The sequence below is a fragment of the Mesocricetus auratus genome, unplaced genomic scaffold (assembly GCF_017639785.1).
Source record: "Mesocricetus auratus isolate SY011 unplaced genomic scaffold, BCM_Maur_2.0 Super-Scaffold_100007, whole genome shotgun sequence".
Classification (NCBI taxonomy): domain Eukaryota; kingdom Metazoa; phylum Chordata; class Mammalia; order Rodentia; family Cricetidae; genus Mesocricetus; species Mesocricetus auratus.
In genome coordinates, this window is record NW_024429191.1 from 77,628,316 (window position 1) to 77,655,998 (window position 27,683).

General features: G+C 45.4%; 2 protein-coding genes across 2 annotated transcripts; both read right to left on the reverse strand.

The window, feature by feature from the left end:
* Nucleotides 1–542: 542 nt before the first annotated feature.
* Nucleotides 543–957, reverse strand: LOC101824768 (keratin-associated protein 17-1). Its single transcript, XM_005087360.2, has one exon. It carries the CDS (start codon nt 955–957, stop codon nt 622–624), a length of 336 nt encoding a protein of 111 aa, XP_005087417.1. The 3' UTR covers nt 543–621.
* Nucleotides 958–20,213: 19,256 nt separating this feature from the next.
* LOC121141185 (keratin, type I cuticular Ha3-I) lies at nt 20,214–25,235 on the reverse strand. Its single transcript, XM_040748028.1, has 7 exons — nt 24,888–25,235; nt 23,683–23,765; nt 23,057–23,213; nt 21,432–21,593; nt 21,215–21,340; nt 20,868–21,088; nt 20,214–20,689 (listed from the first exon to the last, which is right to left on the reverse strand). The coding sequence occupies exons 1-7, from the start codon at nt 25,233–25,235 to the stop codon at nt 20,572–20,574; spliced, it is 1,215 nt and encodes a 404-aa protein (XP_040603962.1). The 3' UTR covers nt 20,214–20,571.
* Between the last annotated feature and the right edge of the window lie 2,448 nt (nt 25,236–27,683).

A 27,683-nucleotide genomic window follows, 5' to 3' on the forward strand; every position in this document is an offset into this window, starting at 1 on the left:
ACGCAGAGGCTACCGTCTATCTAAACCTCCACCCTCCTTGTAGAGAATTACCTGTGTTCCTGTTAAAAACACAGATTCCCCAGGCCATGCCCCTACAGCATCCCTTATGTTTCATGGATGGCTCCAGAATCTCCAGTTCTAAACAGCCTCCCAGGACTGCTGCAGGAGATTAGCAAACTCTATTGTGCAGTTCCAAAGTGGATGCCTGAGTAAATCTTCCTAGTAGTCCCTAGGAGGATTGAAGGAAGAGGCAAGAGGACTGATAGGGTAGCCAGCTTGCTTGAATTTATTAAAAGGTTGACAACATTTCAGAGGAGCAGAAAGCTGGGGTAAGTAAGAGACTGCCTCATAGCTGCAAGGCATTTGACTTCATGCAAACAATGCCTGAAACACTGAGCTTGGTGACCACCTCATTGGGACCCAGCTTTAATGATGTCTTGCCAGGAAATTACTCTTTGGTCCTGAGTGCCTTACACGCCAGGGCAAACTCTCCTCTCAGAAATAACATGAGAGGCGGGTCACTGTCTTGGAGGTATGAAGGAGTCTGGAGGTGAGGAGTTCTCCGTCTGGAGTAGGCGGAGGCTGTCCCCGACACTGCCTCAGTTACAGAGGGGAAGGTCTTCATTTCGTTTCACACACAGGTGTGGGCTGACAGCACACTGGACCACAGCACCCGGAACCACAGCAGCTGGAGCCACAGCAGCCTCCTCCGCAGCCCCCGCAGCCTCCTCCGCAGCCTCCTCCGCAGCCCCCACAGCCAGATCCACAGCAGCTAGACCCGCAGCCAGACCCGCAGCAGCCAGATCCACAGCCAGAGCCTCCGCAGCCACAGCAGGAACCACAGCAGCCACAGCAGGACCCGCAGCAGCTACAGCAGCCTTGCTGGCAGCAACACTCCTCACAGCAGTCTTGTTCCTGGGAGCAGCAGTTGAGGCAATCTCCCGGGCAGCACCCCATGGTCCCAGCCGGTCAGGTCGCAGGTCAGGAACGCGGCCGAGCTTCCCCCAGGTCTGACAGTGGCCAGCTGGACAGCAGCTTTTATATCCCCCTCACCCAGGGGTGTTGGCACGGGGCACAGGATGTTTGCTTTGTTATTATTTGTACTGGTTTCCATAAGAGCGTCTCATTAGCTGGATGTTTATTTTCCAGCCGTGAGTACCTCAACTCATAAAAAAAGCTCCACTCGTCCCAACTGCTATTTGTCCAGAGGGTAAAAATATATCTGGGAAAAGACCTGTCATTAGCCAGGTTGGAGAGAGGAAGGAGAGGCTGGCCAAAGAATCTGCTCTGGCTCCTCTCCCGAATCTTCTCTGGTGGCAAAAAGGAGACACCTCGGACTGGCCATGTAGCCTGTTTCCATGGATGCTGACCCTCAGGAACTAGAAGAGCGAGAACAAATCAGCCGAGGCTGCAGCAAGGGTCTGGTTCTGTGGCTCTTCCCTGGTAGAATGGTGCTCTCTCCCCAGCCATGTGAGCAAAGCAAATATTTGTGTCTGTGTGAGGTATGTGGATGTGTGCTGCACGTTTGTTTAGGCTTGGCAGGTGAGCATCAATCACGAGTAATAACTGACTTGTGAAATGCAGATAGACTCACCATAAAACTGCAAAAGGCTGGGTAGCCGCATCCTCTCGGGGCTTCGATAGACTGAACATTCACAATTCTCCCTACACAGGCAGGAAGAGCTCAGGGCAGCACCTGCTACCCTCAGCCCCAGGCCTTTCCTTAGTGGAAGATGGAGATGAGGAAGGGAAGGAGAGACAAGATGGGAAAGAAGTGAGGAACGGAAACAAGGAAAGGAGGGAAGGAGGAAGGGGCAAATAAGAAAGGGAAAAGGAAATGGAAAGATGGAGGGAGGAAGAAATGGAGAAAGGAGGGTGGGAAGGATGAAAAGAAGAGAGGAAGGAAGGAAGGAAAAAGGAAGAAAGGAAGGAGGAAGGGAGAAAGAAAGCAGAAGAAGAAAAATGGGAAGGGATGGGTGGAAAGGGGAAGGAGGTGGAGGAAGGAAAGGAGGAAGGGAGAGAGGAAAGAAGAAAGGAAGGAAATGAGGAAAGAGAAAAAGGGAAGGAGGGAGGAAGGGAGAGAGGGATAAAGGGATGGAGGGAGGGAGAACTATAGAAAAGCAAAACACTTCATTAAAATGGGAACTTTAAGGGGCTGGAGAAATGGCTCAACACTTTTTTTTTTTTTTTGGTTTTTACGAGACAGGGTTTCTCTGTATTGTTTAGGAGGCTATCGGTCCAGCCCGGCCTCGAACTCACAGAGATCCACCTGCCTCTGCCTCCCGAGTGCTGGGATTAAAGGCGTGCGCCACCACCGCCCGGCATGGCACAACACTTAAGAACACTGGTTGCCAGGAAATTTCATGATGTCATTGTTTTAACAGCTGAGTAGTGATCCGTGGTGTGAATGTACCATATTTGCTTTATCCATTCCTTGGTTGAGGGACATCGAGGTTGTTTCCAGATTCTAGTTATTACAAAGCTGCTGTGAACATTCTTGAGCAAATGTCCTTGCGGTATGATTGAGCATCCTTTGGGCACATGCCCAAGAGTATAGCTGGGTTTTGTGGTAAATTGATTTCCAGTTTTCTGAAAAACTGCCATATTGATATCCAAAGAAGTTGTACAAGTTTACTCTCTCATGTGCTTTTTTTTTCTTTGCTCTTTTGGGGGCCTGCCACACAGATCCCAAATAAATAACACGGAGGCTTATTCTCTCTTACAAATGCCCAGTCTTAGCTTGGCTTATTTCTAGCCAGCTTTTCTTAACTTAAATTATCCCATCTACATTTTCCCTCTGGGCTTTTATCTTTCTCTGTTCTAAAAACCTAACTTCTTACTCCATTGTTGACTGCATAGGTTGGTGGCTGCCCCCTAATGTCCTCTTCTCCATCTTTTCTTCTCCTTTTCTTCTTTTCCTGGATTTCTCCTCCTACTTATTCGCTCTGCCTGCCAGCCCCACCTATCCTTTCTCCTGCCTTGCTATTAGCCATTCAGCTCTTTATTAGACCAACCAGGTGTTTTAGACCAGCAAAGTAACACAACTTCACAGAGTTTTTAAAAGAAACGCAACATAAAAAATGCAACACATCTTTGCATCATTAAAACAAATGTTCCAAAGCATAAACAAATGTAGCACATCTTAAAATAATATTCCACAACATCTAGCAGCAATGGAGGAACATTACCCTTGCTCCACATCCTCCCAACATGAGCCGTCACATTTTGATGTTAGCTCTTCTGACAGGTTTAAGATGGAATCTCAGAGTCATTATGATTTGCATTACCCTGATGGCTAAGGATGATGAACATTTATTTAATTGTTTCTCAGCCATTCAAGATTCCCCTGTTGAGAATTCTCTGTCTAGATCTGATTCTGAGTGAGGTAACTCAGACCCAGAAAGACAAACATGGCATGTACTCACTCATAAACTGTAAGATAAAGGATAACTATGCTATAATCCACAGACCCAGAGAGCCAGGTAATAGAGAGAGTTCATGGGAGGACACCTGGATCTCCCCCAGGGAGGGGAAATAGAAGAGAGATTTCATGACTGGACTGTGGGTGGTGGGGATGGAAATATGAGTGATCAGGTTCGGTGGGGGGGCAAAGGGAGAGATAACTGAAAGAAACCACTAGAAGGGGAGACATTTCAAGGTCAGGTAAAAACCTGGCACAAGGAAATCTACCAGGAATCTTCAAGGATGACCCCAGCTAAGATTCCTAGCAATAGCAGATATGTAGTCTGAACAGGCCATCTCCCATAATCAGGCAAGACTTCAGGTGGAGGGAGTGGGAAGCCAACCCAGCCACATAACCTTCAACCTACAGTCTGTCCTGCCTGTGGAATGTGCTGGGGTAAGGGTGGTCTAGAGACTGAGAAAGCAGCCAACCAATGACTGGTCTAGCCTAAAACCCATACCAGGAGAGTCAGCCCACCCCTGATACTGCCTGAAGCACATCGACTCACAGACTTGATGACCCAAGACCTAGGATAGAATCAAACATGACTGGAGGAAAATAATGTCAATGTAATGATACCTAATGATATTCTGCTGTGCTCATAGATTGGTGCCTAGTCCAATTATGGTCTGAGAGGCTTCATCCAGCAACTGATGGAAAAAGATGAAGACCCACAGGCAAACACTAACTTGGGAATCGTGCAGAAGAGGGGGAGAAAGGAGTAGGAGCCAGAGGGGTCAAGGACACCAAAAGAAAATCCACAGGATAAACTAACCTGGGCTCATGGGGCATGCAGAGACTGAACCAACAACCAGGGAGCCTACATGGGACTGACCTAGGCCCTCTGCATATATGTTACAGTTGTGTAGCTTGGTCCTCTTGTCAGATTCCTAGCAGTGAGAGTAGGGACTGTCTCTGATGCTTTTACTGGCTTGAGGGACCCTATTCCTCATACTGTGTCACCTTGATTAGCCTTAATTCAAGGGGAGGTTCTTAGTCTTACTGCAACTTGATATGCCATGTTTTGTTGATATCCATGGGAGATTTGCCTTTTCCTGAATAGAAATGGAGGAGTAGCTTGTGGGGTGGGAATGGGTTGGGATGGGAGGAAAGGAGGGAGGGGAAACTGCGGCTGGGATGTAAAATAAATAAATAACTCCAGCTGCTCTGAAAGAGAAGCCAACTTTAGTTCCCAGCACCCACATGGCAGCTCCCAGCCACCTGCAACTCCAGTTCCAGAGGGTTCAGTGCCCTTTCTGACCTCCGTAGGCACCGTCTACATACATGCAGACCAAACAACCATATACATAAGATAAATAAGTCTATAAAAATAAAAATGGGAATGTTAAAAAAGTGGAAAGACTCAACTGCCATCGACACAGCTATAGATTTTGTGTAGTTATGTGGTTTCTAGGCAGCCAACCTCAGATAAAACCTTCCCTGAGGTTTCATTACTTCTCATAGTTTTTCTTACTGAACTAAACTCCTAACTTAGTTGAATGCTTAACTTCAAGAAGAAGGTAGAAAAAGTGGGAATGATGTAGAGCATCTGCTAGGATGTGGCATTAGTGTAGGACATCCCAGTGGCATCTCAGGGAATCAAATGTTTGGGGGAAGAGATGAGAATTCACAGATTAGGCTCAGTGTACACGTTCTGAAATGTGTGAACCTTCCTGTCTCCACCTTGAGCCTTGGTACCTTGATCTAGAGATGATGATGGCAACCTTGGAGCCAAGGAACTCCATCCTCAGGAGCATAAAGGAATAGTGGTACAGATGGGAATCTGGGCCACATAACATAGGCCCTCCCCTTTCCTTTAACTTTCCTTTGGAGATGACCTGCAAGAGGCCATCTTTAAGAAAGTCTAGGCACACTCAGGACAATGCAAAAGAGAAACGAGAATGAGAAATGCTCAACTTAGACCTAACATAGATCCATCCCAGTGTTTTACCCGATAGGGAACCTGGGACATGAGGAACCCCTGAATCATCGCTGAGCCAGAGTTTCTAGACTAGTTTCACATCAGAATTACCTTGAGTGGTGACTTCACAAAAGCGTTTGACTCCCCAAGATGACACTGGGAAGTTCCACACTAATGCCACCTCCTGTCAGATGCTCTACATCAGCGGCTCCCCACCTTTCTAATGCTGTAACCCTTTATTTCAATACAGTTCCTCACGTTGGAGTGACCCCCAACCATAAAATGATTTTTGTTTCTACTTCACAACTGCAGTTTTGCTATTGTTGTGAATCATGATGCAAATTTCTGATATGTAGAAGATCTGAGAGGAGACCCCTGTGAAAGAGTCATCCGCCCCCCAAGGGGTCCCAACACACAGGTTGAGAACCTCTGCTCTGCCTCATTCCCACATTTTTCCCCTGAAACTAAGCATTCAGTTAAGTCAGGAGTTATATAAGACAGATCTCCAAATTCATCCCTGTCTTGTATTGAATTGGAATGTGAGCATTTATGAAGTCATATTCTTAAAAGTTTCTAAGGTTAGGCTATCAAACTGACTGCAAAACATTGATCTAATTTATCATTAGTTGGACCCCTTTATACACACACAAACCTGAAAATATTCACATTTTTTGGACCTGCTATAGTAGCAAAAAATAATATCCAGGATTTAAAAATAGGAAAGATTGAAATGGAGAGTCTTCTCTGTCTTCCTTGTCCCATCATTCAGTGTTCTTGCCCCTCAGTCACCCCATCTCTGCTCCCACATTTTACTTGACCTCTCTACGCTCCAGTTTTCCCACCTGTAAACTAGAAACTATGACGATAATAGCACCAGTCTCAGAACTGCTGTGGTGAAATGAGGGGTACATGTAACAGCCCCCCACTCCCGACCTTAGCACAACTGACACCATGATAGAAGAATCACTCAGCCTTGGAATCCGACACATAGGCGGCGGCAGCTCCTGCTCAAACAAGAACAAAGTTCATAGTTCTCAGAAAGTCCCTGAAGACTTTCTATTGGCTTGAACCATGTCCAAGTAGCCTTCTCTCGTGAATATCTTACAACGTACATGCACACAGAACATGGGGAACAATGGCCAGTGACATGCAATTAGATAAGCACCTGCTATTGCTAACATGCAATAACGTACGTGTGTATGTGTTCATAAAATACATAGGGATATTTCCCCAGAACAATGATTCTTTAATCCAGGCAATTTCAAATAGAAAACTTGATAGAGTACCCCAGCTGGGACTTATAATGGCTACCCTCTGCAACAGAATGGGGGGAAAAGGCAACCTCTGCACTCTCTCCATAGCCAGCATGTAGCGCGTGCCCTTCAGTCTGCTCTAGCAATCTAGAGGTGGATGTCCACCTTTTCTAGGACTGGGGAAGTGGGCAGCCAAGTCCCTGAACTCAACTACCCATCCCCCCAAAAAAATCGTGGGAAAGGACATGTGGGCAGCCTAGGGAGAAGTGATAGGGGTGAGCTTTGTCCTAGGTAGCAGTGGTATTGACAGATATCCAAGAACGAAACCTGAACAGTAGCCACCTCTTAGAGAAAAGGAAAATCAGGCAGGTCTAGGGTGGAAATGGGTGGGACTGGATGAGTATCCCATAAGCCTTAGGTGCTTGGGAGCCAGGGCCCCGAACCTCACCTAGATGAGGTGACCCTGTGTCTCCATCACTCTCAGGTGAAGACAAGATGAGATGAGTCCCTATGGAGAGTGCTAGGAGGGTCCAATTCTCTCCTATCTTCCTGCACCCCAAAGCCAGCTGTCTGATCTAATACAGAGACTACAGAAGCGCAAGTGGAGGGAGCCCTGCCTGGTAACAGAGACACAGGCTGACTGGGAAAATGCCCCCGCCACTCGTCACACCTGCTGCTGAGATGTGGGGGCGTCTCCAAATGAGACGTGCTTTAAGATCTTCTTCAAGTTCTAGAGAGGGAGAGTGTTTCCGCACCAAGAACCCAGAGACCTGCTAAGAGAATGGAAACTCAGAAAACACAGGGCACAACTTAGTGCACTGGAGTGTATGTGTATGAGCTAGGCCATGAGGGTAGGAGATGCTGGGAAGGAAGTCTGTTTCCCTCCCAGGGCAGAGACCCTATGCCACTAGCTGCTGTACAGGGGCAGGGTTGAGGGCATAGCCAGGTAGCTGGTAAGGAGCCTGGGGAAGGAGAGCTGAGCAAGCTCTAGCCTCACAGGAAATCTGCTTCTCTGGGGAGAGGGCAGATCAGGAGCTAGACGTGGCCACGCCACCCTCTCTTAGGATGACTGCCAAAGGTTTCCTTCCTCCTGTTCCTGCTTTTGCTCTGTCCCTAGATGTCCTCTCTGGACCTGTGGTTTTCTAAGTCTCACCACCATGCCTGTCATTGGTCTCCTTGCCCGTGACTGCAAGGTCTGCTGACCCCTTCCAGCCCCTCTCCTTTCTTTCCGTGTCAAGGCCAAGGCTTGGCAGAACTGAGTGCCTGACTCGTCTATTCTCTTTTCCACCCACCTGGTGAAAACGTCAGGCACCAGGCAGAGATGGGTCCCAGGCTGCTGGACTCCAGCCCAGGCTCTGCAGGGTACCTGCCTGGCCAAGGTGGAAAACTGACCTGGAAAAATCTGCCTCTGCTTCCCTTTAGAGACCTACACCATACTGTCCCCACCCCTTATGATGACTTCCAGATCACTCTATCGACTGTACATAAAGAAGTTCTTCTTGGAATTATATTACAGCAGTAATCTGCAACAACCAATACCCTAATGAAAGACATTTAGGTCACTCCTACTATTTCTGATATTTTCCTACTAATAGCCATGTTGTGGAAAATAACTGTAGTTTAAAGCAGTTTACACTTATCTTGGTATTTCACAGCCATAAACTCTCATAAGAGAAATTGCTGGGTCGATGAGTTTTTGCGTTTGTAATTTTCAGGGATGTTGCCACATCACCCTTCATAAAGGTACCAAATTACACTCTCTTCAGCACTGTGCCCCATTCTCTTCATGCTTCACCCACACAATAGTTGTCAAGGAATGTGACCTTGCCCATCTGATACAGGAAAGATAGCAAGCTTAATTTGCATTCCTATTGTATGTTTAAATGCTAGATGATCTCCCTCTCTGGTGAATTATTCTTTCCTCTCGTGCCATTGGCCATCTTCCTGTTGCGTTGTTGGTCTTGTCTTTTATGGGAATAGTTTGCACAGCAGAAAAGGCAAGTTTTGTTTGTACTCAGGTGTATCCATGGAACTTTTAAAGTTTTATAAGCTTTATTATATATAAAAGCTTGCAAGTAAAATAAACATTGCATATCAAAATAAGCCAAACCCAGTGTCTTCACATCTCAGTAAAGTTCTGTACAGTAAAACAGGCATTCTGAAGCTGTGGAGCTTAACACTGAATTTTCATTTTCACTATAGAATGTATCCTTTTCTCTGTTTATTTTTTAAATAGATCCTTTTCCATACAATGTATTCTGATTATGGTTTTCCCTCCCCCACTTCCCCAGCCACCCAAATCCACACCCTTTTTTCCCTCCCACTAGAATACAAGCAGGCATCTAAAACAATAAGACAAATAAATATAAAATAATAATATGAAATCAAATTAAATAACAATAAGATATGATAAAATAAATCAAACAGGAATAGGACAAAACAAACAAGCAAACAGAAAAAGAAGAACCCCCTAAAAGCACAGGAAACAAATACAAGACTCTGAGACAAACACATTTACATACACAAAACCCTAAAAACAAAATTGGAAACCAAAACATGTAAGCAAAAGAGCTATAGGAAAAAAGGTCTCCAAAAGTACCATTGAGTTCATTTTGTGTTGTCCATCTACTGCTGGCCACAGGACCTGCCCTTAGGCGTAGTTTGTGTACCCACTGAGACTCCACTGGAATACGTTTTTTTTGCAAGTGGTTACCAATTGGAAATAGCTTCTGAGTTAGGGGTGGGGCTTGTGTCTACTTCCCCCCTCAGCAGTGGAACACCAACTGGCTTAGACCTGTTAAAGCCCTGTGTGTGCTGCCAAGTCTCGGTGAGTTCATATGCCTGCCAGTCCTGTTGTGTACGGAAGGTCCTGTTTCTTTTGTGCCTTCCAATCCCCACTGGCTCTTAGAATCTTTCCACCTCCCCTTCCTCAGAGTTCCCTGAGCCCCGAGAGGGGAGATTCGATGGAGACTTCCCATTTAGGACTGAGTGTTCCAAGGTCATTTTTGGCACAGTGTCCAGTTATGAGTCTCTGTATTTGATGGTGTGTGCTGGACGGCTTTGCCAAAGCAAGAGGATCACAAGTTCAAGTTCAGCTTGTGCTACACATTTGTTTTCATCATCATTCAAAGCGGCAGGCTACAGAATGAGAAAAGACTTTTGATACCATACTTAAAGAATTATTTTCCCATTATTTAGTGTGTATACATTGATGCATCGTGTGTGTGTGTGTGTGTGTGTGTGTGGTGTGTACATCATAAGATAACCTTCAAGAGTTAATTCTCTCCTTCCCCTCTGTGGGTCCTGGGGATGGAACTTCCTCTTCCAGGTTTGGTGGCAGGTGCCTTGAACTTTTCTGTCTCCACTCTCCAAAGACTATGATTACATGCATGATCCCCTGGGGTCACATACACAATATTTCCTAAAGTCTTGGGATATTGGTGGTAGAGAGATGTCTTAGTGCTCAGATTAAGAGCACTGGCTGGCCAGGCACTGGTGGAGCGTGCCTTTAATCCCAGCACTCAGAAGGCAGAGGCAGGTGGATCTCTGTAAGTTCGAGGCCAGCCTTGTCTACAGAGCGATTTCCAAGACAGCCTCCAAAACAATACAGAGAAATCCTGTCTCGAAAAACCAAAACAAACAAACAAACAAAAAAGAGCACTGACTGTTCTGGAGGACCAGAGTTTGATTCCCAGCACCCACAGGGTAGCTCACAACTTTCTGTAACTCCAACTCCAAGGTATTCAACTCTGCCTTTTGGCCTCTGTGGGCATCGGGCATGCACGTGGTAACACAGACATGCATGCCTATCCATACACGTAAAATAAAAATTAATCTTCTTAAAAAACTTATTGTATGTTTGATGGACCAATCATGACATCCCATCATATTTATTTGAACATATTTCATTATTAGTACATTTACTTTATAACTGATTATTTTCCACAACTGAATAATATATCTTCCCTACACACTTCTGCTAATTTTTCTACTAAGCTACTTATCTTTCCTAATTAATTTATATGAACTTATTTTTGGGGAAGTATGCTTTTTCATTATGTCAATCACAGATGTTTCCAAATTTCTCCCAGAGCATCTCTTAGTTGTGTCTGTGGGTCTTTGTGTGGAGTTTTCTTTCGTGTGGACAACTCTTTCCTTCCTTGTCCTGTCGTGTTTTGAATGTTGTTCTCCATCTCCAAATCAGACATGTCCCTATTTAGTTGTTTCTGGTTTGTATGGCTACACTTCTATACTTAATCATGTCAATATCATGAATTTATCCCGGGGTGTGGCAGACACTGCCCCATCAAAACCACCTTGGTTTTCCTCATTGAAGAAATTCATTCAAATAAAATGAGTCAATCTAGCTTTAAAAAACATTTTAAAGTAAGCATGTCCACTGCTAGCTTTAGTCAGAGATTGCCTCTTTCCAGTGAACAGTGGAGAATATAGAGGCTCCTGGCTGCATGGGATGCTGAGGATGTGTGACAGATGAGTGCTCAGCCTTCAAAACGATGTCTGCACCTTCTTCTCTCATGCTCAAGAACGTTGTTAGAGAGGGGTGTGGAAGCATGATAGCCAGAAGACAAGGAGAAGGCATGCAAGCTGTCACCCTCGGGACAGCATACAGCCTAGGACAACTGCTATCACAAAGTTGCAGCGGGTCATGTGACCACCCTGGGTCTGCAAAGAATGAGACTGGAGACTGGAGAGGCAGCTCCGTGGTTTATAACATGTGTTTCTCTTGCAAAGGAGGCAGCTTCAGTTACCATCATCCACATGAAGGTTCAACCGTCAGTGACTCCAGTTCCAGGGGATCTGACTCCCCGTCTGGCTTCTGTGGGCACCACATCTGCATTTGGGCAAAAGAGCCATACACATAAAATAAAATAAATAGACCTTTACATTGAAAAAAAGAAAGAATGAGATTGTCAACAGTCAAGTGCGGAAGGAAGAGGGGGGCTCGGGGGCTCCATCTACCTCTACTGAGTACTTGCTACTGACAGATTAAGGGAGGAGAGTTATTGACTTCAGTTGTCTAACTCCTGGTTACAAACCCTATGTTAACATGGACTCTATGGTTAAACAAGACCAAAAGTCATGAGTCTGGAAAAAGGACTGGAAGGGTTAACTGTGATGGTAGGGTGACAAAAGATGACGTGAGGTTTATCATGTTGCATTTACATGCATGAGATTGTCAAAGGATGAAATTCATCAATTAATAAAATAAAATCTTAGTTAAAAAAAGGGGTGAGCACGCCTTCTGTTCTGGCGGCCTCTAGCGTTCATCTACTGGCATTACATACTTGGCATCAATGGGGTTTGCTGTTTGTTTTGTTTAAAGACACAAGATATGTCCTGAGGCCAAGTAATGAAAGAAAAAAACACACATCAGGTTTAATGTGAGAAGTGTATTAAATCATGTGTCTAACAGACTGGTTCAAAAAAGGAGGCATCCTCCTTCTTTAGCCCAGGATCTGCACCGGGTAATTTATAGGTAGGATTTGTCTGTGTGTATGTTGTTAAGGTCTACAATTAGTGTTGTTTTGTTGTTGTTGTGGTGGAGGTGGTGGTGGTGGTGGAGGTGGTGGTGGTGGTGGTGGTGATTGTAGTGGTGGTGATGGTGGTGGCATTTAATCACAGTGTCACCTCAGGCCATCTCACTTTGTGTATAAGTAAACTAAGATTTTAGGAGGTCAAATTCTTTAACTAGAAGGTGCAAAGTTTGGACTGAAACCTGTATCTGCCTGCTCCCGAAGCCATTCTCCTTTTTTCTTTTCACACTTTCCTTAACTATAGAAGTTGTCTCTTTAGTTAAAGATTTTGGCATCGGACTATCCTCAAGTAATGGTTGATGCAAAGACACACACGCACATACACACACATGCACGCACGTGCACACACACACGCGCACACACATGCACACACACATGCACACACGCGCACGCACACGCGCATGCACACACATGCACACACGCGCACGCACACGCGCATGCACACACATGCACGCACGCGCACACACACACACGCACACACATGCACACACGCGCACGCACACACACACGCACACATGCGCACACGCACACACCAGGGCAGTTTTATCTGCCAATTCACAGTGGCAGTGTATACATACAAAGCATTCACAGTAGGTTTCTGTTAAGTGAGATCGTAATTAAACATGAGTTGATTTTTCTGATTACGGTGGAGTCAAAGGTGTCAATTAGAAAATTATGGGCTCCGGCACCCTCTCTCCCTTTCCTATCAGTGCTCATTTAATCTTGGATCTGAGAGCAGGGCTTTGCTATATTTGTTAGTATTCTGTGCCAACAGAAATATTCGTTAACGGGCTGTGGAGGTGGCTCAGTGGGCCAAGCAGCTTTGGCACCAAGCCTGACACGCATTCAATCGCTGGGACCCACATGGAAGAAGAAGAGAAGTTGTGCTCTAACTTCCATACACATGCTCACACACACACACACACACACACACACACACACACACACGCACGCACGCACGCACGCACACACCAGACGCTTGAAATGCAGCTAGTGATGGAAAAAGTGAGTTTTTATCTTTGTTTGGAGTTAATACATTTATGTTGAAATGACCATGTGGCAAATACAAGTTATTTCACATTATATGATGGCTGGGATACTTGAAATAACCCACAGTATACAAACAATGAAATATGCTTTTGTTAAGTCTAAATCAAAGAGCAGGCAAGATAGTATGTGTACCCGATAATTATCAGGAAAAAAAACGTGAAGTGCTCAGAGGGCTGAACTCAACTTGGAGACTGCCTCACCCCCAGGGTATTTTCTGAACTTGGGAAACTTGAGTTTCAACTTTTATGACATTTCAGGGAGGTAGAAACCACAGAGGAAGTCCTGGGTTCACCCTAGGCAGAGACAGCTCTGCAATTAAGAAGCTAGGTCTGCAAAGGACCCCAGCCTCGTAGAATGATTACCTGGACTCAGCCTGCCAACTCCTATACAAAAGAACTATGGAGAAAGCTGTCTGACCCTTCACCTGAGTGGTCTGCAAAACTCCCCAGCTCTAAAGCGGCCTGCAGATGGTGGTATCTGAATATACTAGCAGAAATGAACAATCATCCTTTCGGAGAGACCCACCATCACCAAGCCCCACAAATAAAGCCCCAAGGAAAGAAATACGATGGTCTATTTCCATCTGTCTCTCAGGCTTTCCAAAATGTGACAGGAATGGGTTCATGCTTAGCTTGCTCTGAAATCAGGTGTGACCACGTGACCTTATTCAGCTACTAATGGGAATAGCAGAGACAGGTTTAATTTCCAGACCAAAGCTTCAGGAGACGATATGAATTTCTCCTCACACTGTGAAATCACTGTGTGCAAAGACAAATAGAACTGAAGCTACTGCCAACCTGAGTTCTCCAACTAGATTTAAAAATCAAAAACTAACATTGAGGGGAATAGAGAGATGGCTCACTCGTTAAGAGCTCTAGCTGCTTTCCCAGAGGACTTGGGTTCAGTTCCCAGCAACCTCATGGTTGCTCAAATCCATGTCCTAAGGAATCTACCACCACCTCTGTTGACCTCCAAGGACATTGCATGCACCTGGCACACTTGCATACCCACAGGCAAAACACACACATAAACTAGAAATATATATTTTTTAAATAACATTGAGGACTTCCCTGACTTTTACACACATTTTTGTTCCAATCTCCTCTTCTCAGAGACATGATATATAAATAGATAGGGTAGGCAGATAGGGCAGATAGATAGATAGATAGATAGATGCATGCATGCATACATGCATGCATAAACATTATAGTTTCATGGCTTTATAAATGAATATATGGATCCAAGGTTTTTTTTTACATCTAGGTAGATCCATGAGCAGATACTTTTCAATCTGTTTCTTTAATTGGGCGTATAATTAACATAGGATTGCTTATTATCAGTTAATTTAGCCTAATGGTCACTAAAGAAAAAAGAGAAAGTTTCTTTGGTCACACCATGGTTCTCTCTGTTAGAATCTAAATTTGTCTTTAATGCACACCTTTTATTGTTGTGGCCAGGTTAACTTTGATTCAAATGCCCCTTGGAGAAGCATTTGAAGCCCTGACTTCTAGAGAGAGGACCCATAAGAAAAAGCACAAAGTGAGGTCCTGGGTGGAACCCTGAGCCGCACAACTTGCTGCCTCTTCCCTCAGCATTTGATGAACTGGAAGAAACAGTAAAAGCAAAACAAGACTGCAGCCCAAACCCAGTCACTCTGTGGCAGAATCACTTCGGTTCTCGATTTCCCTCTCGATGAACTTTACTCAAAAGATCTCTGCAACTCTGTTCTTGTCACAAAAGTTCTTTTAAAACAAATTCCGTGTCTAATCCTGCCAGTGGTGTGGTTGTTAACATGGGGAGCCTTTCTACCTTCAGAGAACATAGTGCCAAGGTGACAAGACTTGCCCCTTGCTCGTCAGAATAAAGACGTCCACGGGCTATGGGCACAGCTCAGTGCAGGACTCGAAAGGGACGATGAAGGTGGCAACTGTGGACAGGGCTGCAAACGTCAATAAAGTAAAACGGCAATTTACAAATCGTCCAAGACAAAAGACTGCTTTTCCTTTCTTTTCATTGTCATTCCTGCTTTTCCCCTTCCAGCCCTCCTCCTCCTCCTCCTCCTCCTCCTCCTGCTTTTCTCCTTTTCTTTTTTCTTCCTTCCAGCATCAACCTCAGAGCAGAACTAAACTGATTTGAGTGCATAGGAATCAAACAGATGCAAACTTTCCTTCCTTTTTGGTTTCTGTTTGCTTGTTTCTCTTTAGTTTTTATTTGTTTTCATTCTTTGAAACAGGGTCTCATATACCCTGGCTGACCTCAAACTCCGTAGCCAAAAAGGACACTGAACTTCTGATCCTCCTGCCTCCACTTTTCTGAGTGCTGGAATTACAGTGTACACCACCAAACCAATCATTTGCAACGCTTGCATTGAACCCCTGGCTTCATGCATGTTAGGCAAACATTCTCCACTCTGAACTACATCCCTTCCCCACTCACTTTTTTCTAAAGTCCTTTCCTTTGGGTCCAAATGTGGGATGACACCACATCTTTTTGCCAGGATTCTGAATACTTCCTCAACCCACCTCGAAACCAAGGTATCTTGTCCTTCCCACCCGCCCACCACCTGTGTCTCGGCATTGCAGCTCAAGATACACTGCCTCGAGGTTAGAGCTAATTGGACATGGACTATGTCCAAGAGCAGCCTTGAAGCTTTCATCTTTATCACCTCCCTCGCCCCCATAGTATGCCTTTCTCAGAAAGAGTTCACTCTGAGTAGGGATGCTCTACTGCTTGTCACACAACCCTCAGAAGCCATCCCCAGTGGGACCTCTGGCCTCCTCTCCACCTGTTTTTTTTTATCCACAGGCCACACACATCTCTTCACCACTGTGTCTGTTTTTCACTTGTCACACTCTTTCCTTATTCTTTTTTTCATGTGTTTGTGGGTGCATGTGTGTTCACATGTGAACATATGGGGGTACACATGCTTATGTGTTATGTGCATGCATGTGAATACCCAAGGTTGATGTCTCAGGAATCTTCTGTAATCCTTTTTCCACTTAATTCTTTTGAGGCAGGGCTTCTTAATCAAACCCAGAGCTCACTAACACAGTGCTCATCACACGGGCCAGCTTGCTCTGGTGGTCCCATCCCTCTTTTTCTGCTGCCAGAACTACAGGTGTGCAGCCATGCCGATCCAGCCGTTATGGGGTTCTAGAGATCCAAACTCTTGCCCTATTGCCTTTGAGGCATGTATGTTAACCACTGAGCAGTTTTCCCAGCCTACTGAGCCATCTTCTCAGCCCTTCTGCATTTTTCTCTGCCATTAGCAGCCAGTCATTCTCTACAACCAACCAACAATGAAGTCAGTATGGGAAGATGTGAAAATTAGACACAAACATATTACAGTTTTACCAGGTCTTCAGTGATGAACTTAGCTGTTGAATTCTTGAGTGGAAAAGAGGCATGGGGGAACATAGCTCCCAGGAGTGGAAATACCTTGATGTTGACATTGATAGACCCGTGCTTTGCTTCTGTCCCCCTCTAGGGAAATTCTGATCATTGTCACTGGTGAAAATATCACATCCACTGATCATAAAACAGTCCTCCTAACACAACACCACACACACACACACACACACACACACACATTCGTTTGTATATGGGAGCATGTACACTCATATCTAAAGTCATTTCTCTTAGATTCTTAACCCCGGATCTCAGATTTCTCATCCTAGTGGGATACTTAAGTTTTTCCACAGTCATCAACTAAGGGGAATTTGAGAACCAGGTTCCCACCTAGGTACCAAAGGGTAGGAGCCAGCAAATCTTTGAATCTCAAGACTATATATTCCTTGTCTTAAGCAGTGGGAAAGGAAATTAAAACAAGATGTACAATTTGTAGTGGCATCTAGCCTTGCCAGTGAATTTGTGTTAGTGGACACACCCTTTTGGGCACAGCTTTAGGTGCAGACAAAACCGGGAAAAGGGAAGTATGAAATAGGCTCTCTCTCTCTCTCTCTCTCTCTCTCTCTCTCTCTCTCTCTCTCTCTCTCTCTCTCTCTCTCTCTCTCTCTCTCTCTCTCCCCTCTCTCTCACTCTCTCTCTCTCTCTCCCCCCTCTCTCTCACTCTCTCTCTCTCTCTCCTCCCCCTCTCTCACTCTCTCTCTCTCTCTCTCTCTCTCTCTCTCTCACTCTCTCTTGGGTTGTGGATCAGGTCAGAAGGACAGAGAAAGGTTGTGACGGTTCTTTATTATCTGTGTGATTTTTTTTCCCCAATGAAAGAAATGAAAGACCCATTTATTACTTATCTTGAGTCTAGTGAACTCATTATTCCCTGCCTTCAGTAATTTCCCCAGAGTCCTGGAAGATGTAATTGTGAATTTCATTTATATGGTAGCTTCTGTGCAACAGACATCTGGTTAGCCTTCACCAGTAATATGTGTGTGTGTGTGTGTGTGTGTGTGTGTGTGTGTGTGTTAATTGTGTGGAACTAGGGAGAAAGCTTGCTGAGTAGTGCTTGCTGAGTAAACATGGGTCCCAAGAACTCATGTAAAAAGCTGAGCTCACACCCGTGACCCCAACACTGGGAAAAGGGATACAAGGACTCCTGGAATTTCCTGGTCAGCCGACCTAGCATAATCAGTGAATCCCAGTTCACTGAGAAACCTGCTTCAAAATGCAAGGTAGAAAATGATTGAGGGAGAAACCTGACATCAACCAGTCTCCATGTACACAAGCTCATGGCACACACACACACACACACACACACACACACACACAGGAGCACATGCACAGAGCACACACAGAGAGCACATGCATGCAGAGTGGCAAGGAGTGGGGAGTGGGAAGAAAACTTAGACAGTAAGGTGGTTATGATCCTTTCTTTTACAACCTATAGAACTGAGTCTCAGAAAGACTGTGCAACATACCAGGAACAGAGCTATCAAGTCAGAGATACAACTAAAGACTAAAACTTGTTGTGGGATATTTAATTGCACTGTGAAATTCCAAGGCTGCGTTAACAAAACTAACTTCAGATCAGAGGGCAGGGCCAGCAACAGAGAATTAGCCACAGAGAATGCAAAGGACCTGGGGAGACACACAGGAAGGAGTAGGGAAGGGCTTTTTGGTCTGGGGACATGTGGAGAGATGCTCTTTTGCTGGTACCCGGCCCAAAAGGAAGATCATCTGGTTGCTTATCAGCTCCTCTGATCTATTAGGCTTTCACCCCAATATCTGATTCCCAAGTCTTTATTGGTAAATAGAACAGCATAGATAAAAACAACAAAAACTAAAACATCATTTTCAAACACAAAATTCACAAGAGTTTGGCTTATATCCTTTAAGACTCTTTTCAAGTTTCAAACATTTATATTCCAATTTGTCATACCCCAAACTTTTAATAGCAGCACATGGTGGCCCCAACAACCTTACTGATCTGTCACTCAAAGCTGTTTGTGTCCGTACAATATGTTCCGACCACTGCGAGGCACAAGATTGAATTTCTAGTACACGTGTCTGTGAGGACCCTGTAAGTCTCTTTAGTTTACATTTCAGATGGGTGTTTATCCTTGTATGTTGAAAAAAAAGTGAGAGAGATTGGTACCTCCACCCATACACCTGCCCTGGGCTCAGATAGGAACCAGATGAGCCTCGCCCATCTGCCTGGCATATGACATTGTCAAGGTGTCAATGTGAGTTACATAACGATCAGGGGCATGCCACATCATGATCCTATCTTCTCATAGTTTGTGCAATTCATGTGATTTCTAGCACCTCTTATCTTACGTTCCGTTTACTGGTGGGAATGTGAGTAGTTGTTCAATATCAGTGATTCCTTTTAGAATCAAAACAACTTGACCTGTAGTTACCATTGCTATCGCAAAGTTTTCCATCTGAATGTTCTGGAAACCTATTTCCTGTTCAATCACCAAAACAGTCTTTTTATGGTAATGACAGTTAACCCATCCTTTTAGCACTCCTGAGGCTTTGCTCTTACTTGAAATAAAACCAGGGATGAGAAGACAGCTCAACCTGCCAAGTGCTTGCTGGGCCTGAATTAGAGTTGCTGGCACCCAACCACAAAGCTGGATGCAGTGGTGCATGTCTGTAAGCCCAGGAGTGGGGCAGGTGGGGGGGGGGCAGGAGATCTGTGGGAGTTTCTGGTCCACTTGTCTAGTCAATTGGTGAACCCTAGGTTTAGTGATAGACTCTGTCTCAAACAAGGTGGACAGTGACAGAGGAAGATGTCTGTCCAGTGTCAGCTTCTGGTTTCCACATAATTGTGCGTACATTCACATAAACGCACATACCACATACACAACACACAAAAATAGATACATACATACATATATATACATACATAATTACATACATACATAGATGATAGATAGTAGATATATAATAGATAGATAATAGATAATAGATGTTAGATAGAAAGATGTTAGATAGATGTTAGATACATACATATATACATATATACATACACACATACATACATGATAGATAGTAGATAGATGATAGACAGACAGACAGACAGACAAATAGACAGACAGAGTCAGTTCCTCCCCAGAACCAGTGAGCCCGCCCACCCCAGCCACTTTTCCTCTGCCCCACTGCTGCTCATCATGGCTGGCACACTGTTTACCCTCATTCTCCAGTTTCCTTCTCTCTCAACTTGCTGATGCCTCTTCCTGGAATGTTCTTTCCCTCTGGATGTCCCCTCTCTATTTTTAGGTCTCAACACAAATGGTACCTACCAGCAAAAGCAATCTGGACCAGTCACTAACACTACCCGGACCTGGATCCTCCTTGTTTTTCTACTCTCTTGGTGCTGATTCTGGCCAATGGATGACATATGAAAGATCCATTTTCCTTGAAGGAAATCACAGGCTACAAAGAGTGGTGAATGAACTTCTCATCTGATGGAAAAACACAGGTTAATGTTGAACAAAGCATACAACTAGGATTTCCATGCCAGAATAAGAGTTTATTGGGAGGACAAACAAAGGATTTGTATTGCATCTACAAAGACAAAAAGTGTGACAAAAAAAGATTAAGTCTACTTATGTTCTGTTTCACAAGCATGCCAACCAGTTTCCCCACACTCAATGGAATTATTTTCAAATCACATTCAGGTAAGTTTTATTAAATCATAACATGGGTATGAAAACACAGCCTTGTGCTGGTAGAGTCCTCGATCCTATTGTAGGCTCCTCACAAGACAGACTTAGCATCTCCTGTGCTCAAGGATCAAGCCAGGAAATGCTCTGCAATCTGCAGCTGGGAGCACTGTCTTTGTCCAGTGTGGTCATTTTTAAGGTCTTGGGATGAACTGGAGTTAAAGTGTGATTGGTGTCCTTCGTCCCCCTCTGGCAACGATATCTCTTAACGCACAAAAGTATTGCAAGGCCCACACCGAGGTCTTGTGACACAGGGGTTAGAGACGCAGGGCCCAATGGGCTTGTCACATGCGTTGGTTGTGGCACAGGGATTGCAAGGAAGCCTGGAGACAGGAAATCATTGGATCGAGTTAGGACAAAGTGAGTTAAACACACTGGAAACAGTCAGAGGAGTCTCCAGATATTTCTTTGAATGTATCCAAACAGAAGTTTTAAGGGAAACATTAACTTTAACCAAGAAAACAAGTCACCCCAAGGAGCAGTCATTCAGCCCATACTCACTTGCAGTCCTCGCTCTCCAGCAGGCCCCTGTACGTGTTGATCTCACACTCCAGCCGGGCCCGGATGTCCAGCAGCACCTGGTACTCCTGGTTCTGACGCTCCAGGTCAGCCCGGATCTCACCAAGCTGGGACTCCACGTTGGTGATCAGGCACTGCACCTGGGACAGCTGGGAGCTGTAGCGAGCCTCGCTCTCTGTCAGTGTGTTTTCCAGAGAGTTCCTCTGTGGGGGAGAAGACAGGCTGTCACAGGGATGTTCCCTCTAAGGGTTCCTGCATGGCCTCCCAAGTCACAGGCTTCAAGAGGGAAAGAGATGGAGGGAGTGGTCCCAGGTCTGGACACTACACACCAGGTTGTGCTGGGCCTGCAGCTCGATCTCCAGGGCGTTGACTGTGCGCCTCAGCTCGATGATCTCTGCCTGGCAGGACTGCAGCTGCTCTGAGCTGGACACCACCTGCTTGTTCAGCTCCTCGGTCTGCAACAGGCAAGGGCAGAGACAGGATCAGACCCTGCCTTAGGGTCCTGGGGGCCTCAGTTCCCGTGTGGCCATGAGCTCAGGTGCCCACCTGTGTGGTGAACCATTCCTCCACTTCTCTGCGGTTGGTTTCCACCAGGGCCTCGTACTGACACCTGGTCTCATTGAGCACACGGTTCAGGTCCACAGTGGGAGCAGCGTCCACCTCCACGTTGAGGCGGTCTCCAAGCTGGCAGCGCAGGGTGTTGACTTCCTGGTGGGGGAAAGAGGGAAATTCATAATATCACAAAGGGTCTTGATGCTCTCCTCAAGAGAGCACAGTTGGACCTCTGGTGTATTTAATCATTCTACAATTTTCATTCCTTTCCTTTTCCCTATGACCAGTGAAACAATCTCCAATCCCATCCTTCCCAGCATCCTTTTCCCTATGGCCAATGACTGGCTGATTCTTTTTCTGTCCTTCATATTCAACATAACACTTCTTATCTAGAGGGATGTGGTGTCTCAGAATCTGAGCTGAGACACATTGGACAACCTTTTAAATTCTTCTCCCAGAAAATCCAGTTCACGGATCTTGCTAGAGTATCTCACCATAGCCTTACTGTTTAATCCTTAACCATAGATAAAGTCTGACTACAAAGAAAATACAGAATATTTGCTTCAAACCCTGTCATCCTTGGATAAGAGAGCCTTAACAGGTGATGTGTTGGTTCTGCCAGTGTGGATTTTGCTGAAGGAGGTGAACAACTATACATTTTACTACTCTTCATGGAGCCAACAGAACTTGGTCCTGGGCTTACATAGCCATCAGACAGACTTAAATCATATCTCATTTTACCACTCCCATATAACTTCTAGAAGCTTCTAGAACAGTGGTTCTCAACCTTCTTGGTGCTGTGGCCCTTTAATCCAGTTCCTCATGTTGTGGTGACCCCATAAGATATTTTTGTTGCTATTTCATAAATGTAATTTTTACTACTGTTATGAATCATAATATAAATATGATATGCAAATGGTCTTAGGCTACCTCTATGAAAGCATCTTTCAACGCCCCCCCAAAGGAATCATGATCCACAGGTTGAGAACCAGTGTTCTAGAATCTTCAAACTGTTCATTTAAAAAAAAGAGAGAGAGAAAGAGAAAGCTTAAGTACTTAGCACAAGTTGATGTGTAGTAAGCTCTTGATTAGTGTTAGCTATCACCACATACAAGGTTCTGGGATTTATAGCCTGCACATATCTGTTTTCTGGGTGCCAGTAACTCCTGTTTACTGGGGAGCACTTTACTCCATGTTTCTTCCAAGCAACACGAATAGCAGAAAGAATTTTGTCTGGGAATGAAGAGTTATAGTCTGAGCCTAACTCAGGCCTCTTGTTGGGTGGCCCTAACTTACAAAGCAGAGAACCTTAATGGCTTCCACATATGCTCTCATCTGGGAGTGACGGAGGCTACAGCAGTTACCTTGGCTCTGACCTTTCCTCATTCCTGACTGAGACAGGCAATTTTTTTTTTATTCTTGTTCCTTCCTCTAGCAGAAAATCCTAATCTCCTATCACAATTTTTTTTAGATTACTCATTCTCTACAAATCCTTTTCTGTTTGGAAAACAGCTTTCTGAGCTAACTGAGGCTCAACCCACAGCCTCTCCCAAAGCCTGTGGCAGTTGGAAACATGTCCTGGCCAGTCCAACCGTGAGCTTCACTTTGGGAAACCTCACCTGCTCGTGGTTCTGCTTGAGACACAGCAGCTCCTCCTTCAGGGACTCAACCTGCGCCTCCAGGTCAGACTTGCACAGGGTCAGCTCGTCCAGGATCCTGCGCAGGCCGTTGATATCTGACTCCACCAGCTGCCGCAGGGACAGCTCCGTCTCATACCTGCAAGCATGGGAGAATCAAAGATAGACTTCGTAGAACTTTGCTTTGGTTTGGTTTTTTGGATAACTAGGAATTAAGGATGCTAGTTTTTACAACCATCTCCTTCCACTTAAATTGTCAAGACCCAGCAGGAAATGCATGGTAATTGCTTTCACAAAGCCAATGAATCTAAGGAAATAAGAGCTTATAAAATCCAAGGTTTCCAGGATGAATGCACTTCCCACATGTTCACAAGTGAGTTCTGTGCACAGCGGGAGACCATGCTATCCACAGACATACAGTCTGGTGGAATTGAGGTTTGGGTTGGAAATGCCACTCTACAAAGGAGAAGAAGGCAGGCAACGGAGCATGCATCTTGGGGAACTACCTAAGGGGAATCTTGGTCAATATTTGCCTGTGTAGACTAAGGGGAAGGATTAAAAGGAGATGAAGAAACAAGCAACAGTGCCCCTCTGGTCCACCCACTCACTTGGTCCTGAAGTCATCAGAGGCCAGCTTGGCATTGTCGATTTGTACTACCAGCCTGGCGTTCTCAGATTTGCCACACAAGATCTAGAAATCACAAAATGTTATATAATGAGCAGGGGCTTGGTTCTTTTCATCAACAGAAATCCTGTTAATTTGTTTATATAGAAACATCAGAATTGGAAAAAACACAGTATACCCTGTATGCATGAAAAGCTACCCACGTACAACAGATGCTCAAAATTTTTCTGAGGAACTAAATCTGAAGACAGGCATGCAAATACAACAAGAATCATTAGCAAACAGTCTTACTTCTTCCCCTTTCTTAATAAATAATATTGAGAAACTAATAAAGAAACTATCTGTATTGTTTCAAACAACTGCTATTTGGTTGGCATAATTTTAAGATCTAAAAAAGATCCCACCATTAAGAAACTTTACATCAAATGAGCAAGATAAACACACAAAGGCGCAGGTGCAGGGCCTGGCAAGGGAGGTAGTTCCATTCTCCTAGACATGCTGGGTGGCGTGGTGCCATTTCTATCTCGTGTCCAGTCTTCCTGGGTTTAGTCAAATGCTCTAGTCCTCCACTGGACACTGTGCACCAAGGGAACCCCGGGGGCGTCCAGGTCAAGACAATGGGGTCAGGGTGACAAAATGTCCAGAAGAGGAGGGCACCCAAAGGTCAGAGCATCCACACACCCAGTTAAGGGAGGGGGAAAATGGTCCTTCCTACTTCGTGGCTTCCTCTCTGACTTAGTCTTACCGCAAGGGAGTGCTTTCAAAGCTCAGAAACCTCCAGAGGCCACTCTTAATAATAGTCTGGAGTTAGCCCGGTGGTGGTGGCGCACGCATTTAATCCCAGCACTCGGGAGGCAGAGGCAGGCAGATCTTTGTGAGTTCGAGGCTGGGCTGGACTGACAGCCTCCAAAACAATACAGAGAAACCCTGTCTCGTAAAAACCAAAAAAAAAAAAAAAAGTCTGGAGTTATCTAAACTCCCATACCTCCACCTAATCCAATTTATGCCAAGATTCAAAAATAACAGTTTCCAGTCCGAAAATAAATGAGGTCTCAAGAAAAAATGTTTAAGAAACTGTAAATATGGGTATCAAACTTTTCCACCATACCAAGAACTCATGTCATTCCTGTGTCTCAAATAGTCTGCTGACAACTTCCAGATAATGATGCTGAATGCCCATCCCCTCACCTTCTGCTGCAGCTCCTCAATGGTCCTGAAGTAGGCCTGGTAGGCGGGGCACACCAGAGGGTCCTGCTGCTGGTTCCTCTCCTGGATCCGAGCTTCCAGCTCTGCATTCTCTCTCTCCAGCTGCCTCACCTTCTCCAGGTAGCTGGCCAGGCGGTCATTCAGGAACTGCATGGTCTCCTTCTCGTTGCCATTGAAGGAGCCCTCACAGAACCAATTGCAGTTGCCCACATTGGCAGGGATGTTGCAGGCCCCGGGCAGGGTGCAGCCATGGCAGCTGGGGGGCACGCAGGGCCTGGAGGAGCAGCTGGTGCGGCAGCTCAGGGCGGGCAGGCAGCAACTGTACGGCATGGTGCTGTGGGGAGTGAGGCGCCTGACTGAAGACACAGAGAGGATTCTCCAAGCCTCAGAGCTATGTGTGTCCTTCCTCTGGTGAGCATTTATACTCACTCCAAAGAGGGTGTGGACATACAGGGCAGTCCTTTCTTTTTCTTTTGGCTTTGCTCATTTAGTGATGGTCAAAGGCTTCCCCATGCATTTGTTACGCTTCCTCAGAAGATTCCCTCACCTCATAAAAGACTTTACTTGGGCTTCTCCCTCAGTCAGAACTCCTCTGCCATGCTGCGCATCATGAGGTAAGAGCTTCGTGGTATGACTTCAAAGAACAGGACTCATGAAAGGCCCAGCCTTCATTAGTAAGGTGTGGTGGGTCAAGGGACAGGGTTGTCACTCCATGAGGGCCCTGACACTTTGGTGTGGCAGGTCAAGGGACAGTGTTGCCATTCCATGAGGGCCCTGACACTTTGGTGAACTTCTGGCTCTGGTGAAACAGAGAAGCAATGTCCAAATGTCAAATTCACAGTTCTCAAAGAGAGGACCAGGTGCAAAAACAGCCCAGCTTCTTGTGACACTGCTTCTAGACACATCTGCCAATGAAATCACAGGTAGCCGTAGGATCATGGGTTGACCCAGGCAGGGTACTAGGCACCGAGGAGTGGAAGGTGGGTAAGTGATACTGGCAAAGGGAACTCATGCTTGTTGGAAGCCTGCACAGTTCCCGTGTCGGCATTTCTCACAAATCTTGGATCTTAGCATCCTCAACACAGGTCTTCAAGGCAAATGATCCCATTCCCATTTTGCACATGGCAAACCAAAGTATAGATGGTAGGAAGGAGGTAAAGGTACGCAGCTATGAGTCTAACATGAGTTTCTATTCGCTTCATCATTTTACACCGCTGCCACATGAGAGCCCACCTCTCTTTCTTACCTCTTTGGTCAGGTCTTACCTCCTCCCTGACCTTTGTGTTCATCTCTCTATCTCTCTCTGTCTGAGCTCCTGAGGGAAGGTACAAGTCTCAGCTCATCTTTGAGCCCCAGTTCTAGGACCTCGCTACACAATGAACATGGGAGTGAGTGGAGGTCAAATAGATGAAGATAGAAATAGGAAGTAATAAGCCAAGGCAGGAAGTGACGAGTGACATATGAGGTTTGCACATTGGGTAGAACAAACAGAGACCACAAAGGACACCATGTAGACCACAAAAGAGTGACCAGTCCGGGCATTCTCCAGTAAGCCAAGACCACGTAGAAATACATAGATTAATAGAAATGGGTTAATAATTAAGACAGAACTAGCCAATGAGAAGCTTGTCATCAGGATGAGAGGTTCACAGACATGGATCTGTGCTGGGATGGACCATGGTACGGCATCTAAGAAACAGAGAAAAAGAGGGACATCTGGGTGGGATTTGGTGCTTGCACAATAACGCAACAGGGGAATCTAGCATGGTCACAGACCTTGAGCAAGTCTGGGTATCAGTGAAGGGAAATGGTAGAAAATAAAGCTGTGTGTGGATGATACAGTCATATGCTACCAGTCTTCTGTGTAAGAGCTAAGGGACTTGGACCAATCCTGGTATCAGCTCCTTGTGGTATGACCATTTCATCAAATGTTTAGCAGTTTTACAAAGAGAAAGAAAAGGCTAGAAGTAGACAGACCAGCAAGGATGTTACTATAGCAGTCAAGGAGATTAGTATAGCAGTCCAGGCAAGTGGGAATAAGGGGATAAAAGGAGTTGAAGGATAGAGTTGGCGGTAGGGATAATAATGACAAATGTGGACATGATTGGGGTGCAAGTGTGAAAGTTACAGAAGTGAGCAAAGGGAAAGAGTAAAGAGTGGAGAGGGGAGAGAGAGAGAAGCAATAGCTGAGGGTCAAACTTTGGAAATTCCAGAGAAATGGAGAAAGGGTGAGAATCAATGGAGGGAATGAGTTTACAGCATCACAGATGAGCAGGGAGGAAAGTGTATCAAAGATTAGGCCATGCAGGCTGAAGAGATAGATGCGAGTAACACAAGCATGAAGACATGAGTTCAGATCCCCAGCACCGGTGTTTGAAGCCAGACCCACGGCTGTAATCACAACACTGGTAAGAGGAACACAGACGATCTCTGATGCTCTCTAGATGTCTGGCCTAGCCAGTCAGTAAGCTCAAGTTTCAATGAAACACTCTGTCAAAAATTGACGGGGCGAACAAATGAGGAAGATACCCACTATCAACTTCTGCCCCCCCACACACTCACAGAGAGAGAGACAGAGACAGAGAGAGAGACAGAGACAGAGACAGAGAGACTGCATCCACAAGATCATGCACAATTAGAGAATCACAGAGAGGGTGCTGAGTGAACCAAAAAGTTCCCAAAACCCTCCTAGTGTCGCACAGGTATGCCTACTGTTTATAGCACCTATGTTCCTAGAGTAACACACACACACTGAACTTTAGTAAACTGAGTTTTCAA

Bases quoted from the DNA above. Each gene is read 5' to 3' on its own strand.
- LOC101824768 (XM_005087360.2), bottom strand. From the start codon at position 957: ATGGGGTGCTGCCCGGGAGATTGCCTCAACTGCTGCTCCCAGGAACAA.
- LOC121141185 (XM_040748028.1), bottom strand. From the start codon at position 25,235: ATGCCGTACAGTTGCTGCCTGCCCGCCCTGAGCTGCCGCACCAGCTGC. The intron at 23,214-23,682 runs GTGAGTGGGTGG...CCATGCTTGCAG, and splicing joins TCTGATGACTTCAGGACCAA to GTATGAGACGGAGCTGTCCC. The intron at 20,690-20,867 runs GTGAGTATGGGC...TCCTGTCTCCAG, and splicing joins CTGGAGAGCGAGGACTGCAA to GCTTCCTTGCAATCCCTGTG.